Source organism: Chiloscyllium plagiosum, chromosome 32 (genome assembly GCF_004010195.1).
Source record: "Chiloscyllium plagiosum isolate BGI_BamShark_2017 chromosome 32, ASM401019v2, whole genome shotgun sequence".
Lineage (NCBI taxonomy): Eukaryota > Metazoa > Chordata > Chondrichthyes > Orectolobiformes > Hemiscylliidae > Chiloscyllium > Chiloscyllium plagiosum.
Window position 1 is genome coordinate 30,589,466 of NC_057741.1, and position 19,646 is coordinate 30,609,111.

At 43.8% G+C, this 19,646-nt stretch overlaps 1 protein-coding gene across 1 annotated transcript in view; it reads left to right on the forward strand.

Moving 5' to 3' along the window:
• The first annotated feature begins 7,968 nt into the window (after positions 1–7,968).
• Positions 7,969–19,646, forward strand: part of dkk2 (dickkopf WNT signaling pathway inhibitor 2) — a 42,424-nt gene continuing 30,746 nt past the window's right edge. Inside the window, exon 1 of the mRNA XM_043674335.1 lies at positions 7,969–8,186. Within this exon, the coding sequence (XP_043530270.1) occupies positions 7,989–8,186 (198 nt within the window). The 5' untranslated portion in view covers positions 7,969–7,988. The remainder of the gene's footprint in view (positions 8,187–19,646) is intronic.

Here is a 19,646-nt window from a genome sequence, read left to right on the forward strand (position 1 = left end):
TGGGAAATTAGAGTTGGGCAGTAAATGCTGCCCTTCCCAATGACGTCAACATCTGCAAATGAATAAATTCACATTTTTGCCAATAACTTGATTTTCTTTATAAACTTTGTGTAATAATGGAAACTAAACTATATGAGAGAGTTAACTATCCAGGACGCGATCAATGAATGACTTGTAAGATCTTCCATAAGGATAAATTAACAACTTCTCTCAACTTTACCATTCGTCTGCCTCTTATTATTCCCCATTTTGTCCTTGGAAATACAGAGCTCCACTACGTCTCAGTAAATTCATCTGAAATCCCTCTGTGCTATTGTAATGGAGTTTAAGCTTCTTAAAGTAAATACATCTGGTAAGCTGGAGGGGAAAAGAATTCTGCATTGGGAGGGTTCAGTGAAATAATTAATGAGTAATATTTTACAAACCAACTTAAAGGAAGGGAAATAAATTTAATGTTTGTTTAACTTATATGAAGTTGGCCTCTTAATGATGGACTTACCTGAAGAGGGTTTACATAATGGGCCAGGCTTCAGCACTTTGCTAAACTGAGTAGCAGTAACAAGCCAAGAGAGTTCTCTTAGCACTAATATCAGATAAACACAATTAACGTGGCTCACTATGGATTACTTTGTTATGGTTTAGTGCCATGGTCACTGTGTTTTTCAGTCTACAAACTTGCTAATAAGTCTGAGCTTGGCTTTGCTCAAGACTATGAGTAATAGCCATAACTTCACACACTACAAATTTTCTTTGGCAACTTTGTTGTTTTGGTAGACATGAGTATTGAGGATTCTGCCCTCACTGACAGCTGCCTCAAAGACAATCCCTGTTTCTCTTCGATGCTTGTAAATATCCTGCTATCTCTCACAAACATTCTCATCTCAGTCACAGTTCTTCACTGTTTCCATAATATCACCTTTATCCATTCCAGCTCAATCCATCTGCTTCTGAAACCCTCATAAACACCTTTAATACCTTCAGATTTGGTTAATACAAAGCTTTCCTGGCTGGCCTCCCAGTCCCTACCTCCTGAACTGCAGCTTGTCCAAGACTCTGCTTTCCATATGCTATCCTGCACTAAATTTCACTTAACCATTGAACCGGTCCTCAGCCATCTACATTGTTTCCAGGTGCCCCATAGTCTCCTGCTTCTGTTTAGTCCCTCCATTGCTTTGCCCCTCGTCCAGCCAATCACTCACCTAGAATTCTCCGCTTCTCCCACACTGGCCTCACTAACTTCATTGGTAGTCAAGCCTTCAGCCCTGTGTTTTGCAATTCTTCCTCAATCCCCTTCGTACCTTCACATCTTTCTCATCCTTTATGACCCGCCTTGAAACTCATCTCTTGAGCTAAATGTTTGGTTCTCACATCTACTTTAACTTCACTTCTGCCGAAAAGAGAGATGGGCCACCAAAGCTTTTGTCTTGTATTTATCAGGGTAAATGCAAATATAACAATTCAAACGATTACAACAATTTATACAAAGGGTGGAAAGTTTACTGATTGGTTGGAAAGTTTAGCTTTCCTTGGTTTTGGCTCAGTGCCTATGTTTTTTTTCTTGTCAGGTATCTTATAAGGACTCCATTCATTCAAGTTAAACATTATCTCTTCAAAAGACCTACAGTGAGATAAAATAAAATACAGAGCAAGAAAGATTAAGACTTGATAGCGTAACATTTCATTAGAACAGACTTTTATTGAAAGGTACACTTGAACTTTAACTTCTCTTTGCGAGTTTCGAGAAGATTTGCAGCTCAGGTTGAGGTTTTGGATGTAGGTTTTCTCGCTGATCTGGAAGGTTTCGTTACCCTACTAGGTAACATCTTCAGTGGGCCTCAGGCAAAGCACTGCTGAAAATTCCCACTTCTATTTATATGTTTGGGTTGGTGATGTCATTTCCTGTGGTGATGTTATTGAGTACAGGAGTTGGGAGGTCATGTTGCAGTTGTACAGGACATTGGTTAGGCCACTGTTGGAATATTGCGTGCAATTCTGGTCTCCTTCCTATCAGAAAGATGTTGTGAAACTTGAAAGGGTTCAGAAAAGATTTACAAGGATGTTGCCAGGGTTGGAGGATTTGAGCTAGAAGGAGAGACTGAACAGGCTGGGATTGTTTTCCCTGGAGGGTCGGAGGCTGAGGGGTGACCTTATAGAGGTTTACAAAATTATGAGGGGCATGGATAGGATAAACGGACAAAGTCTTTTCCCTGGGGTGGGGGAGTCCAGAACTAGAGGGCATACATTTAGGGTGAGAGAGGAAAGTTATAAAAGAGACCTAAGGGGCAACGTTTTCACGCAGAGAGTGGTACGTGTATGGAATGAGCTGCCAGAGGATGTGGTGGAGGCTGGTACAATTGCAACATTTAAGAGGCATTTGGATGGGTATATGAATAGGAAGGGTTTGGAGGGATATGGGCCGGGTGCTGGCAGGTGGGACTAGATTGGGTTGGGATATCTGGTCGGCATGGACGGGTTGGACCGAAGGGTCAGTTTCCGTGCTGTACATCTCTATGACTCTATAACTCTATTAGCATTCCACTACTTCTCTCACAGCAACATAGATGCAGTGTTTGACCCTTTTGAGCCTGCTCCAACACTCAGTAATCTCATGACTAATCTGGTTATGGACCTCAACTCAGCTTTCTTCTCTGCACTCTCTGAGGCCTTGACTCCCTTATCTATCAAAAATCTATCTAACTCTTGTCTTGAATGGCACAGTCTGCACTCTTTTCTGAGTGAGAGCATTCCACAGAGAAGTGAACAACCCTGTGGGAGAGAGAAACTATCCTCATTTCTGTTTTAAAAAGGGAGACCTTGTATTCTTAACTGTGACCCCCTTAGTTCCCGTCTTTCCCACAATTGGAAACATCCTCCCAGTAACTCCCTGACTGTGCTCTCACACTGTTCGTCTCGCCTCCAGACTTGGATGAGGTTCAATTTCATTCAGCTGAGTAGAGGAAAGTCCAAAGTAATCATCTTCACACTCTGCCACATAGTCTCAACATAAATTCTACCTTTCAACCCATCCCTCCCCCAGTCCCACTGGGCAGGAAATTTGACAAGGGGGGAAGGAGCATCTCAGCCCACTGTCTGAAGAGATGGTCACAGCATTTAATGCTTCTCTGCCCCCGAGCCCTTCTGTCAACCTCTAAGTTGAGGGAGGGGTGGAAGCAGCTCTTAAGTCCCCAACAATTGGCCACCAAAGGGCCTCAGCTTGGTGTGTGTTTGTGTGTGTTCTAATGTGGGGAGGGGGGAGGGGATGTGGTGGGGGAGATGGGTGGGAAACCTTAAGCCTTGCCGGTCCTTGAAAACCAACAGAAATCTACGGGGCAAGCAAGAGGGAAAGCCAGAGCAGGGAGCCTTGTATGGCCACTACCCTGTGGCCTGCAAATACCTGAGCAGGACACATGAAATTCTGCTCCCAGTTATTATCCCAGATTGTTAGTCCAACGACTTTAGCACTGTGTTACTACGTTGTTGTTTTCTTGATCAAAATAACTATCTGAACAGTAAGATAACAAGTGATTTTTCTTTAGGCAAAAAAGCATCTAAATCTTGCCTTGTGCAAAAAACAGCAATGACAATGTGTTTGCTTTTATTTCCCTTTTAAACTTTGCTGACCACGATCTTGATTGAAGGCAGGAGAGCTCAAAGAGTTGCTGCTGTGACACTGTGACCTATAAACACTGCAAAACAAGTGTTTATTAAGTTGCATTCCATTATCTCAAAGAAAAGAAAAATCTAGTTAATGTCTGTCAACTATAATACATAAGCTACAAGTGTAAAGATTTTGTCTTTTTAACTTTCTTTATTTTAATTGTGGACAGAAATGGGAATACAACTATTTTCAAGTGAAGGATTGTTGCATGTTTTGAAAGCAAGTAACCCGGTACTCACTGCAAGCACTGTTTACACAGCTGATAGTTGAAACAGTAGTAGGTGAAGGTGCACATGAGCTGGAACCAAGCCAGCTCCAGTAACTGATCGATCTATAGACTTGTGACCAGTTGTTGATGACAAAGGCCTTCCGCCTGCCAACAATTATGTGATTGGTTCATCAGTAGCTGAACAGGTTGGGGCTGCAAACAAAATAATGAGAAGACATCAGACCTGCTTCAGCTCAGGAGATCTCTCTGTTCTCTGCAGTAAAACTACTTTAAGCCTGAAGGAAACCAAATTATTTCTCTTTCAGCAGTTACTGTAAGCTGTGACTTGTAATTAATGAATTTGAGACCATTTAAAATTGTGAATCGGTCACCCTGTGTCTTTTTAAAGTTTGTGATACCGTTGTGAAAATAAAGATGAAGAAGCAGCACTCTGATTAGCGCAAGAATCATCTCAGCGGGTTTTACTGACACAGAGCATTGAACTACTTTCCCATTCTTCCTCCTACCCCTATCTTTCACTATCATATAAAATAGAATCCCTTACAGTGTGGAATTCAGCCCTTTGAGTCCATACTGATCCTCTGAACAGCATTCCACCTAGACCCACCCAATCCCTGAATTTCTCATGGCTAACCCACCTAGTCTTCACACTATGGGCAATTTAGCATGGTCAATCCACCCAACCTGCACATCTTTGGACTGTGTGAAGACCCAAGGGCACCTTGTGTCAAGGAAATCCACACAGACATGGAGAGAATATGCAAACCCCACTCAGACAGTTGCCCGAGGGTGGAATCAAGCCCAGGTCCCTGGCTCTGTGAGGCGGCAGTGCTAACCACTGAGCCACAGTGCCACTGTATCCATCTGTGCACATGGGCAAGAGGGGATTATGAAGGGTTAGAGTTGGAAGTAGTCGAGTTATGACTTGATAGTTCACAATTGCTTACTTGCAGCTAGATTCTGTTTGCTTGTGATGAATGGTAATTGTTCAATAAAGAAATCTGATTCATGTTTTCATCAACCTGGGTCTGAAAGTCAGGTAAATTGGGGAGTTCTTCATATTTATAAATTTTCAATTTTAGTGATGACTCTGGAAGTAGTGAAATAAAAGCAGATAAAGCTCAGCAGGGCTGGCAGCATGTATGAAGAGAAATCAGAGTTAACGTTTCGGATCTGGTAACCCTTCCTCAAAACTGGAAATAGTGAACCTTGATTTCCAGTGCACTATTCCCGTCAGGTGTAACGCAAGCATTACCTCACCAAACAAATGATTGCTGGATGTCCAGCTGGAAATCAGAATCTACTCGCCAAGTGTAAGTGTAAGTCTTGCATCTTCTGACTTGGACTCAGGAATAGTACCAACAAAGCCAGAGTGTTCTGCACAATCCAGATACATGGATTCCATGCTTAAAATGGCAAACATCTAACATCCTTCAGTAAGCCAGAAGGCAAAATACACCGAAATTCACTGGCACTCTTTGCTTGCCCTCTTAACACTTCACCAACAAATGTATGGGGCAGAGTGTTGACTTTAGGACTATATTCACTGGAATCTGGAAGAATGCTATCCCATACAGAAAGCAAACACCTCAACAAATCTCATAGAAGTCTCTAAAATTATAGAATCCCTACAGGCCTTTCAGCCCATTGAGTCCATACCAACCCTCCAAAATGCATCTCACCCTTCCTGCATTCCTCTTAGCCTAACCCTCTTAGCCTACGCATTCCTGGACACTATGGACAATTTAGCATAGCCAATCCACCTAACCTGCACATCTTTGGAATTCTCATGGGCTTCTTTGAAGTTCTAACAGGTCTAGATAGGTAATTACACAAAGAATTTTTCAGATGACCAGGGAGTGCAGGACCAGGGGTCACAGTCAGAGGATACAGTCTAAGAAAGTGGGAACAGGGGACCGAGTTGGATGATCAGCCATGATTATACTGAATGATGGAGCAGGCTCAAAGGGCAGAATGGCCTACTGCTGCATCTAGATTCTGTTTTCACAATAAGACCAATGACTAATACTCATTTTATTGATGAGTTGCTTTTATTCATATGTAGGCTCCCAATTTTCCACTGTTGGACAGCACTGACTTATTACAATAACAAAATGCCGAGAGATACTGGAAATCTGAAATTAAAAACAGAAAACAAACAGGAAATGCAGCTTTTCCCATGATGGGAGAGTCTAAAACTAGACGGCATAGGTTTAAGGTGAGAATCATAGTCATAGAGATGTACAGCATGGAAACAGACCCTTCGGTCCAACCCGTCCATGCCGACCAGATATCCCAACCCAATCTACTCCCACCTGCCAGCACCCGGCCCATATCCCTCCAAACCCTTCCTATTCATATACCCATCCAGATGCCTTTTAAATGTTGCAATTGTACCAGCCTCCACCACATCCTCTGGCAGCATATTCCATACACGTACCACCCTCTGTGTGAAAAAGTTGCCCCTTAGGTCTCTTTTATATCTTTCCCCTCTCAGCCTAAACCTGTGCCCTCTAGTTCTGGACTCCCCGATCCCAGGGAAAAGACTTTGCCTATTTATCCTATCCATGCCCCTCATAATTTTGTAAACCTCTATCAGGTCACCCCTCACCCTCCGACGCTCCAGGGAAAACAGCCCCAGCCTGTTCAGCCTCTCCCCGTAACTCAAATCCTCCAACCTTGGCAACATCCTTGTAAATCTTTTCTGAACTCAGAGGAGAGAGATACAAAAGGATTCAAACGGGCAATCTTTTATCATAAAGGGGACGGTGAGTGTCTGAAACTCGCTGCTAGTGGAGGTGGTGGAGATAGCACAATTCCGTTTGTAAGAAACATTTGGACAGTTACATGGATGTGATAGGCATGGAGGGATATGGACCAAACGCAGACAAATTGGACTAGTTTAAATTGTGAAAGCTGGGCCGAAGGGCCTGTTTCCACGCTGTAGCCCAGATAAATGTTCGGCTGGTTCGTCAGTCCCAGAGAGAGAGGGACAAGCGTTAATGGTTCAGGCCGACTGACCTGCATCAAAAGCAAAGGGAAGACGGAAATGCGTTAGTCTATTACCCAGCTCTCTCTCTCTCTACCTGTTCCCCAGTGGGAAGATCACGGGGAAACTTGCTTTTAACTGAAACACTTTCTAAACGCAGATGAATTGTTCGCTTCTCCTTCTGCACGCTCTTCCAATAAAACGCTGCAGATAAAGTTTGCAAAATATTTTTGAATTCTGCTCGTGTTTGTTTTGCTTTGTTATTTGTTTTCCGAGGACTGGGTGAACTTTGAAATGAGTTGTTTCCCTTGCAGTTTGAAAGTGGGATTAGACAGAGGATGGTGTGTGTGTGTGTGTGTGTGTGAGAGAGAGAGAAAACCACAAACTCCGGCATCAATACATTGTATTTGACAATATCCCTGACAATTACACAAACCTTTTTCCAAACTTTGAACCTTCTTCCCTCTTGTCCCGATCAATGGGACCCCCAGCTCTATCAGCAGCGTTAATGAAATCAAACAACTCCCAGAGGAGAGAGTCTCTCCCTCCTGCAGGGTGCCTGGGGATCAGACCAGGGGCAGGATGAGAGAGAATTAACCCCAGAGAGGATAAACTCTACAATGTACTGCTGTCAGTAATGCTCCTGTTGCCCCAGTTCTCAGTAATTGTTCCCGTCTCCTGCTCTCTCTCTCTGTCTCTCGAGTCTGTCTGTGGATCTTTGTAGAGGGAGGGAGGGTGTTATTTTGTACTGGGATGTGGAGGAGGGGGGTTAGTGGGGAGGGGAGAGGTGCCTGGATGCGAACACCCCCTCCCTCTCTCGGTTTCTGTCATCTCCTGGATTGGGGGGGGGGGGGGGGGAGGGAATGAGACGGAGGTCTTGTATAAATAGAGGGGCTGGGAGAAGGAGGGGACACAGACTGAGAAACAGCGAGTGCTTTCCAAGCAAATGCAGTTCAGCGAAATAGCGATTACTTACAACAGTGGGGGGAGAGACCAGCGGCGCTTATCCCAGTCTTTAAGTGATTTTAATTTTCTTGTTTAAGCCCTTTTCTTTGTAAAGTTGCTCCTTAGTAATTCCAAACACCCCCCCCTCCCTGCGTGTCCAGTCGAGGATGACTCCTGCCGGCTGTCTGTTTCTCTGGGCTACCTTGCTTATCCTGGGCTCCCCGAGCGTTCACACCGCCAGATCCAAAATCAACTCCATCAAATCTCCGGCGAGTGGGCAAGCCGCCGACCAGACACCCCCGGTCAACCGGTCTGTCGGCTTGCAGCCCGGCAGGCTGAGTAAGAAGAACCCTATCGCCAGCCAGGTGAGTGTCAGACTGAGACCATCTGCCAAGCAGCAACTCCCTTCCCTTTTGGGACTCATTGAGATTGGCAAAAAGGAGTTTCCCATGGACTGTCTGCTTTATCCACAGGACTGAAAACAAAAAAAAAACCCGCTGGATTTCACAAGTGCTGCCTGACCCGCTGTGATTCCCAGCATTGTTTTTTTGTTTTCAGTACATATTCCAGCCTCTGCAGTAATTTGCTCCTTTATTAATAGGAGCATAGAGTCACTGGAGCACACAGGTGATGTTGAACTTGTACTAGACACTTGTTAGACCTGAGCTGGAGTATTGAGTCCAGTTCTTGGCCATGTTATGGGTAAGGTGTATTGGAGAGAGAGTGCAGAAACCATTTACAAGAAAGGATCCAGGCATGAGAAACATTAGTGATGAGGATAGATTGAAGAAGCTGGGGACGGATCTCCCTCGAGGGAAGGTTGAGAGGAGATCCAGAATCGTGAGCAGCTGGATAGAATAGATAGGGGGAAGTCACTCCTGATTGTACAAGGAATGGGAGTGAGAAAGGCATAGATTTAATGTGATGGGCAAATGAACCAAGGGTGATGTGAGAAAATCCTTTTTTTTTCACTCAGCGAGTGGTTAGAATGTGGAATGCGCTGCGTGGAAATGTGGTGAAAGCAGGTTCAATTCAAGCACTCCAGGGGGCATTGGATGGTTTGTGTGAACAGAAAAAAGTGTGCAGGTGTATGGAGATTTAAAGCAGGAGATTGGCATTGGTTAACAACCCTCATTTGAAGAGCTGGTGCAGGCACAATGGGCCAAATGGCCTCCATCTGTGCAGACATAATTCTGCGAATCTGTAGCTTGAAGCATCCAGCAGGCTCGGTTACAGTCCTCAGCCTCAGATCCTGAGGGTAGCTGCCCTGGTGACCAGGTCACTCTGACCAAGACCAGGAATTGAACTGCCTTCTTTCTTGTTCGGCTTGCGAGGACTTGAATTGTTTTATTTCTGACCATGCACCGTGGACAGGTAAAGAGAATGCCAAATTCCCCATTTGACCAGGTTAAACATGTCATGCTTTAAATTGAGGGAAATCAGCTCCCGGGTTGCTTAAACAGAGATTGTGGATGTTACTAGAATAAGGTCAGTGCACAATAAATATCAGATAAGAATCATTTTGTCCTGTTAGAATATATTCGCCAAAACTATTTTCGCTCCCCACAAACATGCTGAAAGGTTGCAGGCTTAGAATAGAGAAGAAAAGAACAGAGTGATTTGATGAGCAAATTGAAGATCATGAAGGGATTGGTCAGAGTGGATGGAGTCATAAAAAGAAGACACTCTCCCTTCCATTGTTGAGAAGGTGTAGAACAAATTGAGATTCAACATGAGGGAGGACAGACGACAAGGGGAGGCGGTCATCCAGAAAGGATTAGGGAGTGCCACCAGAGTCAAGGACTGAAGCCGCCAAGGTGATGAAATTGAGGTTTAACCCAATTTAACTTGTGAAGGACCCCCTGTTGATGTGAGTGAAGACTTTGAGACATTTATTTATTTATGAGTGCTATATAAATACCACTTGTTGCTTCGGCCAAAGTAGCAGTGAGGGGGCTGGAGAAATCTCAGTCAAAACCCATGTCAACAATGGATACCAAGTAGGATAAGAAACAATGATAGGATAAATTGGTAAAGAAATAGACACCCAAGCTGAAGATTATTGTTAATTGTATAGAGGATAATCACTAATATGGACTGTTTGGATCAACATTCTGTTTCTAAGTGATTTTAAAATAATTCTCTGTAATAGTGTATGATACAAGCCGTTGACTTTTTGTACCTCTAATTTAATGGATAAACAAACCCCCTTTAAGATTACGGGGAAAGTTTAACATCTGAAAATTGTGCGCATTGTAAAGTTGGAGAATTTTCTATGCCATGCAATGTTGCTTCAACTTTAATAATTCTGCTATTAATGGCACATAATGTTACCTGGTATGTGCAGCTTCTTCTTTTGGCAATGTTTATTTTGGTAATTTCTCGGTTTCAATTGTGGTTTTGTTCGTGAAGTTTTTACCTCTACATTAGAAGATTAAGTCCCCACTACAGAGCTTTGCTCACGTAACCTAGGCTGGCACTTCAGAGCTGCAAGATGTTGCTGTTGTGTGGATGAGATGAAAAACCTGCTCTCTCAGTTCAATGTGAACGTTCTGTGACACCATTCAATAAACAATAGGCAAGTCGCCTGTAGCGATCTGACCAATATCTGTCATTCTTCTAACAACCAATTTTACAGTTATTATCAAGTGAGAGCTTGCTGTACACAAATTGACTGCCTCATTTCCTACATCGTAAGAGGGATGACATTTCAAAATACATCATTGGCTTTGATGCATGTTAAGACATCTTGAGATTGTGAAAGGTACCTTACAAATGTGAGAGCATTTTATTCTTTGAACCATTATTTTGGTTTGTGCAATGTCTTTACTTGCAAAGGAGTAATATCATTGCATTTCGATGATAAAAGCTAAAAACTGTAGCAAACATGATAACTGTGAACCCTCTGGAAGATTGATGAAAATACTGTTAATAATAAGGATTCATGTCTACTTTTCTGTTACTTTATTGAAACCTAGAAATGTAATTTAACTATTATTAAAGGTAAAATTGAACAAATTATTCTCTTGAATATTATGGTTTTGGCATTTGACATTAACAAGCAAACATCAAGCTCATCATTCTTCAACTGTCTTTGTTTTATCAATTCAAGTTGAACCTTGATCTTCTGAATCATAGGTTTTAAAAACTGGAATCTCTTGAGGGATGCCTGTGGTGTTTGAGGTCTTCTGGTTTTATCAGTACTGTTCTGCAGTTTTTTACTGTGTTTACTAACGTGCAAGAATACTCAGAGAGACCATGCTTCTGTGTTCTTTCGGATGGGTTAATACCGAATGTCAGATGTTAGTGCTGGGGTGGGTCAGGAGTGAAGCAATGTTTGTGGTGTGTGGAATCATGGGAAATTTGCCAACTTTTTTTCTGGGAAGAATTTGAAGATCACTGCCCTAGACACATGGCAAGCAGCAGATTACCACCCAAGCAGCGATGATGAAATGTACCCCTAGGTGTCAGCTCTGATTCAGTTGGTAGCACACTTGCCGAGGATGCTAGTATACTTGTTTCGATATGTGAGGAATTAAAATGAGTAATCTTACAAATATTCTTCGGGAGGTAAGTGGAAAACCACGAATGCAATGAGGCAACATATTCTTTGCTGAATTACACAAAATGAAACAATTTGTATTTACAAACCATCTTTCTCAATCTACAGTGAAGTAACTTTTAAAATGTCACTTTTGCAATCTAGGAAGCATAAAGGTCAACTAACACACAATAATGTTCCATAAACAGCACTTAAATAAAGGTCCAAATAATCTTTTGAGGGTGTTGAGGGATGTAAATTGGCAAGAACACCAGGGAGAGCTCCCGTGTTCTTCCTCAAGTCTACAGGGAGACGCTGAACAGGCTGGGGCTGTTTTCCCTGCAGCGTCGGAGGCTGAGGGGTGACCTTATAGAGGTTTACAAAATTAAGAGGAGCATGGATAGGATAAATTGGCAAAGTCTTTTCCCTGGGGTCGGAGAGTCCAGAACTAGGGGCATAAGTTTAGGGTGAGAGGGGAAGATATAAAAGAGACCTAAGGGGCAACTTTTTCACGCAGAGGGTGGTACGTGTATGGAATGAGCTGCCAGAGGATGTGGTGGAGGCTGGTACAATTGCAACATTTAAGAGGCATTTGGATGGGTATATGAATAGGAAGGGTTTGGAGGGATATGGGCACGGGTTGGACCGAAGGGTCTGTTTCCATGCTGTACATCTCTATGACTCTATGACTCTAAGTTATGGCATGGGATCTTTACATTCATCTGAAAGGGCTGAGAACCCTTGTTTTAACACCTCACCTGAAAGATGTCACCTCTGACAATGCAGAACCAATTAGTATTGTGAGGAATATCCTGTATTAAATGTTCATGATTCTAGACTGGAACTTGAGCTGACAGTCTTCCTGCCCAGAGGCATGAGTGCTACCCAGAGCCAGGACTGACAATTACTGTCAAAAATACAATCTGGAAGTGGATTGATGACTTACATTGAGCACTGTTGTGTGAACCTACATCAGAAGGTGTTAATGTGCATTAAAATCTTAGTTGATTGGAATGAAGTTCACAAATCAAAGGTAACAGTAAATCTGCTGTCTTAAAGGCACATACATCATTGTGTTTTAAAGAGGAACTTAACTCTCTCTTCTTAGTAAAGGAGAGAGCAGTTAAGTCAGAAGGTGCACCATATCACTATGATATCAAGTGTAAGTGGCACACTGACTTCATCACTAATCCCTTGAGCACAAAGAATCATCTCTTTGCTTTAGAGACTGGTAAAATATTGCATACAATATCTCAAGTACAACAAACCGGGTGTTGCCAAGGTCTAAAACACCTTTCACTGTCAGAGACAGACAATTGGTTAAGGATAAACACTTTGCAAATGTGGGGTGAGGAGGCCTCATAGCTGGAATGGATATTGAAACAAACATCGAGAATGCTGGAGAAATTCACAAATCTGACAACATCTGTGGAGAGAAAGCAAAGTTTACATTTTGGGTACAGTGATCTTTCTTCAGAAGAACATCCTTCTATTCTGGCGAAAGGTCACACTGGACCTTAACTCTGATTTCTCTTCGCTGGTGCTTCCAGACCTTTTCCAGCAATTTCTGCTTTTTGTTAATGTGCTGAGGACACATGTTCAAATCCTGTCAAGGTATGGTGGGAATTTGAATTCAATTTTTAAAAATTTGGAATTAACAATATACTGATGACCATGAATTAATTGTTGGGAGAATCTCATTTTGTTCACTAATGCTCTTTCAGGGAAGGAAATCTGCCATCCTTCCCTGGTTTGACTTCAGAGCCACAGCAACATGGTTGATTCTCAACTGCCATCTGAAATACCCTGAAATGGTATCTATTGATACAAAGTCTCAACAAAGAAATGAAGCCAGATGGAGTATCAACGTGGGCACTAGAAAAAACAATGGCAGAAATGGCCCTGTTGGCCCTGCCAAGTCTACATTACTAACATCTGGAGGCTAGTGCCAAAATTGGGAGAACTGTCTCACTGACTAGTCAAGCAACAGCCTGACATAGCCATATGCACGGAATCACACCTTACAGATGATGTCCCAGACACTGCCATCACCATCCCTGGATATGTTCTGGTTCCACTGGCAGGACAGACCTGGCAGAGGTAGAACACCATAGTACTATGCCAGTTAGGAGGGATTTGCCCTGGAAGTCCTCAACATTGACTCCAGACCTCATGAAATCTCATGGCTTCAAGTTAAACATAGGCAAGGAAATTGTTTCCTCAGGTGATCAATGAGTACGCCTCCATGTTGAACAACACTTGGAGGAAGCACTGAGGGTGGCAAGGGCATATAATGTATTTTGGGTGGGTGGATTTCAATGTCCACCACCAAGAGTGGCTGGGCAGCAGCACTACTGATCGAGTTGGTTGGGTTCTAAAGGATGTAGCTGCTAGACTGGGTTTACGGCAGATAATGACGGAACCAACAAGAGGGAAAAACATACTTGCCTTGTTCTCACCCAATCTGCCAGCTGCAGATGCATCTGTCCATGACAGTATCAGTAAAACTGACTACCTCACAGCCCTTGTGGAGACAAAGTCCCGCCTTCACGTTAAGAATACCTCCATTTTGTAGTGTGGCACTATCTCCAAAAGAAATGGGATGACTTCGAACAGGTCTAGCAACTCAACACTAGGTATCCATGAGGCACTGTGGGCTATCAACTGCAGCACAATTGTACTCCAGCACAATCCACAATCTCATAGCCCGGCATATCCCCCATACAATCATTACCATCAAGCCAGGGGATCAACCCTGGTTCAATGCAGTGTGCAGGAGGGCATGCCAGGAGCAGCATCAGGCATACCTGAAAATGAGGTGTCACCGGTGAAGCCAAAAAACAGGACTACTCACATGCCAAACAGTTAAGCAGCAAATCAGAGCTAGATCCCAAGTAATAATCCCCCAACCACTACCGCATTCGCAGCAATCTTCAGTCAGAATTGTGGAGTGGATGATCCATCTCCGCCTCCTCCCCAGCATCACAAATTCCAGTCTTCAGTCAATTCGATTCACTCCATCTGATACTGGGAAACATTTGGAGTCACTGGATTTTACAAAGATTATAGGCCCTGACAACATGCCAGCATTAGTACTGAAGGCTTGTGCTCCAGAATTTGCCGCTCCACTAGCCAAGCTGTTCCAGTACAGTTACAACACTGGTATCTACCCAACAATATGGAAAATTTCCCCAATATGTTCCGTACACAAAAAGCAGGACAAATCCAACCCAGCCAATTACCGCCCGTCAGTCTACTCTCAACCATCAGTAAAGTGATGGAAGGTATCATCAATAGTGTTATCAAGCAGCACCTGCTCAGCAATGACCTGCTCAGTGACACCCAGTTTGGGTTCCCCCAGGGCCACTCAGCTCCTGACCTCATTGCAGCCTTGGTTCAAACATGGACAAAAGAGCTGAATTCCAGAGGGGAGGGGAGAGGGACAGCCCTTGACATTCGACCGAGTATGGCATCAAGGAGCCCGAACAAAACCGGAATCAATAGGTATCAGGTGGCAAACTCTCCTCTGGCTGGAGTCATACCCTACACATTGGAAGATGATTGTGGTTGTTGGAAGTCAGTCATCTCAGCTCCAGGACATCACTGCTGGAGTTCCTCAGGAGGGTGGGCAAAGAAGTGGCAGATGGAGTACAACATGGACAAGTGTGAGGTCATGAACTTTGGTAGGAAGAATAGAGACAGTGATTATTTTTTAAATGGGGAGAAAATTCAGAAGTCTGCAGTGCAAAGAGACTTGGAAGTTCTAGACGAGGATTCTCTCAAGGTAAACTTACAGGTTGTGTCAGGAGTTAGTAAGGAAAATTAATGATGGCATTTACTTTGAGAGGACTTGAATATAAAACCAGGGATATACTTCTGAGGCTCTATAAGGATCTGGTCAGACCACATTTGGAGTATTGTGTGTGGTTTTGGGCCCCATATCTCAGGAAAATTGTTACTGGCCCTGGAGCGTGTTCAGAGAACGTTCATGAGAATGGTCCCAGGAATGAACAGTTCAACATATGAGGAACGTTTGAGGACTCTGGGTCTATACTCAATGGAGTTTAGAAGGGTGAGGGGCATCTAATTGAAGCATACAGAATACTGAATGGCCTGGACAGAGTGGATGCTGGGAAGATGTTTCCATTGGTAGGAGAGACCAGGACCCGAGTGCACAGCCTTAGAGTAAAGAGAAGACCTTTTAGAACAGAGATAAGGAGAAACTTCTTCAGCCAGAGAGTGGGGAATCTATGGAATTCACTGGCACAGAAGGCTGTGGAGGCCAGGCCACTGAGTGTATTTAATACTGAGATAGATAGGTTCTTGATTGTCAGGGAGATCAAGGGTTATGGAAAGAAAGCAGGAGAATAGGGATAAGAAACTTATCAGGGAGGAGAAAGTGAGGGCTGCAGATACTGGAGATCAGAGCTGAAAATGTGTTGCTGGAAAAGCGCAGCAGGTCAGGAAGCATCCAGGGAACAGGAGAATCGACGTTTCGGGCATAAGCCCTTCTTTAGGATTCCTGAAGAAGGGCTTATGCCCGAAATGTCGATTCCCCTGCTCCTTGGATGCTTCCTTACCTGCTGCATTTTTCCAGCAATACATTTTCAGCTAAGAAACTTATCAGCCATGATTGAATAGTGGAGCAGACTTGATGGGCTGAATGGCCTAATTTCTGCTTCTATGTCTTATGGTCCTATGGTCTTATGGCTTATGAACCATCTTCAGCTATTTAATCAATGACTTCCCCTTCATCTCAAGGTCAGAAGTGGGAATGTTCACTGATGATTGTGGAATATTCAGCACCATTCTTGAGTTGTCAGGTTGAAATGCAACAAAATCTGGACAATATCCAGACTTGGGCTGACAAGTGGCAAGTAACATTGGCTAAGACTATTTCCAATAAGAGACAAATATAACTATCCCCCCTTGACATTCAATGGTATTACCATCACAGAATCTCCCTCTATCAACAGTCTTGGGGTTACCATTGGCCAGAAATTCACCAGGACTCCCCACATAAACACAAAGACAGGTCAGAGATTAGGAATGCTGCAGCAAGTAACTCCCCTCCTGACTCCCCGAGTCTGTCCACCATCTGCATGGCAAAAGTCAGGAGTGTGATGGAATATTCCCCACTTGCCTGGATGGGGCAGCTCCAACAATACTCAAGAAGCTTGACACCATCCAGGACAAGTGGTCCACTTGATTGGTACCACATCCACAAGCATCTACTCTCTCCACCAGCAGCACTCAGTAGCAGCAGTGTGAACTATCTACAAGATGCACTCCAAAAATTCACTGAAGATCCTTCAACAGCATCTTCCAAATTCATGACCACTTCTATCTAGAAGGACAGGGCAGTAGATACATGGAAATACCACCACCTGCAAGTTCCCCTCCAAGCCACTGACTTGGGAACATATTAATCACCATTTCTTAAGAGCTGCTGGGTATAAATCCTGGAATTCCCTCTCTAAGAGCATTGTGGGTCAACCTACAGTACATAGATGGTAGCGGTTCCTGAAAACACCTCACCATCACTTTCTCAAGGGGGGCTGGAGTTGGACAATAAATGCTAGCCAAGCCAGCACCATTCACATCTTAGGACTGAACATTTGCAGCACAGCAGCCTCCCTACATTAAGAGATTCTGGTGGAGGATTCTGACCATGAATAAGCTTCATTTTCATTCCATAACACTATCCCACCCACATGCACACACACCTCTCAACCACTGAAAACAATCTGCCCCATTCCTTCAGCATAATTAACATTTCTGCCCACCACTTTTTAATCTCCCTGTTTTAGTGAAAACAGCCCTGGTGTTCCAAGCCTTTCATTATAGTTCCATATGGACCATATGGAAGGGAATCTGCTGAGTGCAGAATTTGCCTGTTTACATATACCAATGATTGAAAAGCAAGTGGGTCAAAGTAACACTGTCAGATCAATCTGATGTTAGACCACATACACAGGTCAGATGTTCTCTGCCCAAGTTCGAATTATCTCATCCTTTTGTTTCTTTCAAACATCCCAGTTTCACTTTGCTGCATAATATTTATGTTGCTCAGTTCAATGCACTAGATAATTTACTTAGATTACTTACAGTGTGGAAACAGGCCCTTCGGCCCAACAAGTCGGCGCCAACCTGCAACCCACCCAGACCCATTCCCCTATATTTACCCCTTCGCCCAACACTACAGGCAATTTAGCCTGGCCAATTCACCTAACCTGCACATTTTTGGATTGTAGGAGGGAACTGGAGCAAACCCACGTAGATACAGGGAGAATATTCACACAGACAGTTGCCTGAGGCGGGAATCGAACCCGGGTCTCTGGTGCTGTGAAGCAGCAGTGCTAACCACTGTGCCACCGTGCCGCCCACATCCTATTATGTTGAATCGGTAGGAGCTGCCTGTGCCACACTTGAATCTCATAATAAACAAATGATTGTTCAAATAGGAACATTTTTGCAAATCTTCTTTTGCTTAGTCAGAAGGCCTGGCTCTGATGTGACAGTGGTGTGGTCCAGTGGGAGATGAGTGCTGCACTGGAATCTTGCTTTCTATAGTTGTGTGAAAAGTTGGGATAGAGAGGAAAGAGACTTATTGGGAAAAAGCCGTGACGGGATTGAAAATGTGACGTGAATGGGACGGAATAGCAGACAATCAAATGTAGGAAGAGATCAGTCAAGAGATGGGAAGCTGGAAGAGCACAGCTGATCAGACAGCATCTGACGAGCAGGAAGGTCAGTGTTTCAGGCTGAAACCCTTCATCAGGACTAACGAAGGACTTTGGCCCAAGATGTTGACTTTCCTACTCATCGCATGTTGCCTGACCGGCTGTGCTGTTTTAGCTTCACACCAATTGACTCCGGCTTCCAGCATCCGCAGTCCTTACTGTTTCATAGTCGGAAGAGATCGACTTGGGAGGGAGTCATTTTGTTAACAGAAGTGGAGTGAATAAACAGTAAATGAGCATCTGCGATTAACTAGGTTTCAAAGGATAACTAATAGCAAACTAATACCTGTGCTATAAACAGTGATGAGCCAAAGAAAATGATATTAAAATGTCTTGTTTCACTTTCTGTGCAAAATAAATGAGACAGGAGGAGACAGGCAGGGAATCAAATGTGACTAAAGGCAATGTTCTTAGAAACTGAAAGTAATATGAGATAATGAGGGAGGTTTAAACATCTAAAAGCCATGCACTTTCAACATTGCCTGGAGTGGGTGTAAAGGTAGGGGATGCTTATCAGTCAGAACATTATCTGTGATCTTTTATTTCTTGAGCAGGAGTTAGAAGGCAGCATGTTTACATGGGGAAATATTCCCAAGTTTGATCAGTGTTCCCCTATGCTACGCCCTTCCGTTCCACCCCCACATAATGCAGTCACAAAGCTGCCAATTCAGTTCAGTCCTGTCACCTCGAGGGATTGATGGGTTTCAACTCCTGGTCACCAGCAACAACCTTGCTCCCTTGTATCTTGCACAGGATCAGACTTGTATCAGACAGTTTACCATGCTGGTGTTTATGTGCTATTATACATGGCTCTCCACACTGCTTGCAAACATATTACTTTTCACTTGCATGAGGATGAGTGCTGTAGATATTTTCTGCATCGTCTATATTCAGAGATGTTGTTAGACACCTCAGGAGCAGGTAGGACTTGGACCCAGACCTCCTTGCCCAGAGGCAGGGGCACAAGCACTGCCCCACAAAGGCTCGAGGATGAGCAGGTTTCCAAACTGAATCAGGTGTGGGATTTCAGTATGCAAAACGTGGGCGGCACGGTGGTAAGCACTGCTGCCTCTCAGCGCCAGAGACCTGGGTTCAATTCCCACCTCAGGCAACTGTCTGTGTGGAGTTTACACATTCTCCCCGTGTCTGCGTGGGTTTCCTCCGGTTTCCTCCCACAGTCCAAAAATGTGCAGGTTAGGTGAACTGGCCATGCTAAATTGCCCATAGTGTTAGGTATAGAGGAATGGATCTGGGTGGATTGCTCTTTGGAGGGTCGGTGTGGACTTGTTGGGCCAAAGGTCCTGTTTCCACACTGTAAGTAATCTAATCTAAAACCATGTACCCACATTTTCCAGCAATTCCTACCATTTCCCATGGCACAATTCAGAGATGTACTGACTAGCCTCTCTCCCTTCCCAATTCGACTCTTAAATTAGGGTTGTAGTTATTCAACTGCTTGGGGTGTTACTGCAACTCCCATTCATATCTGGTGTCCACCTTCTTTCAACGTTTTTGGAATTTTTGCTGTAGCAATCAGGCTG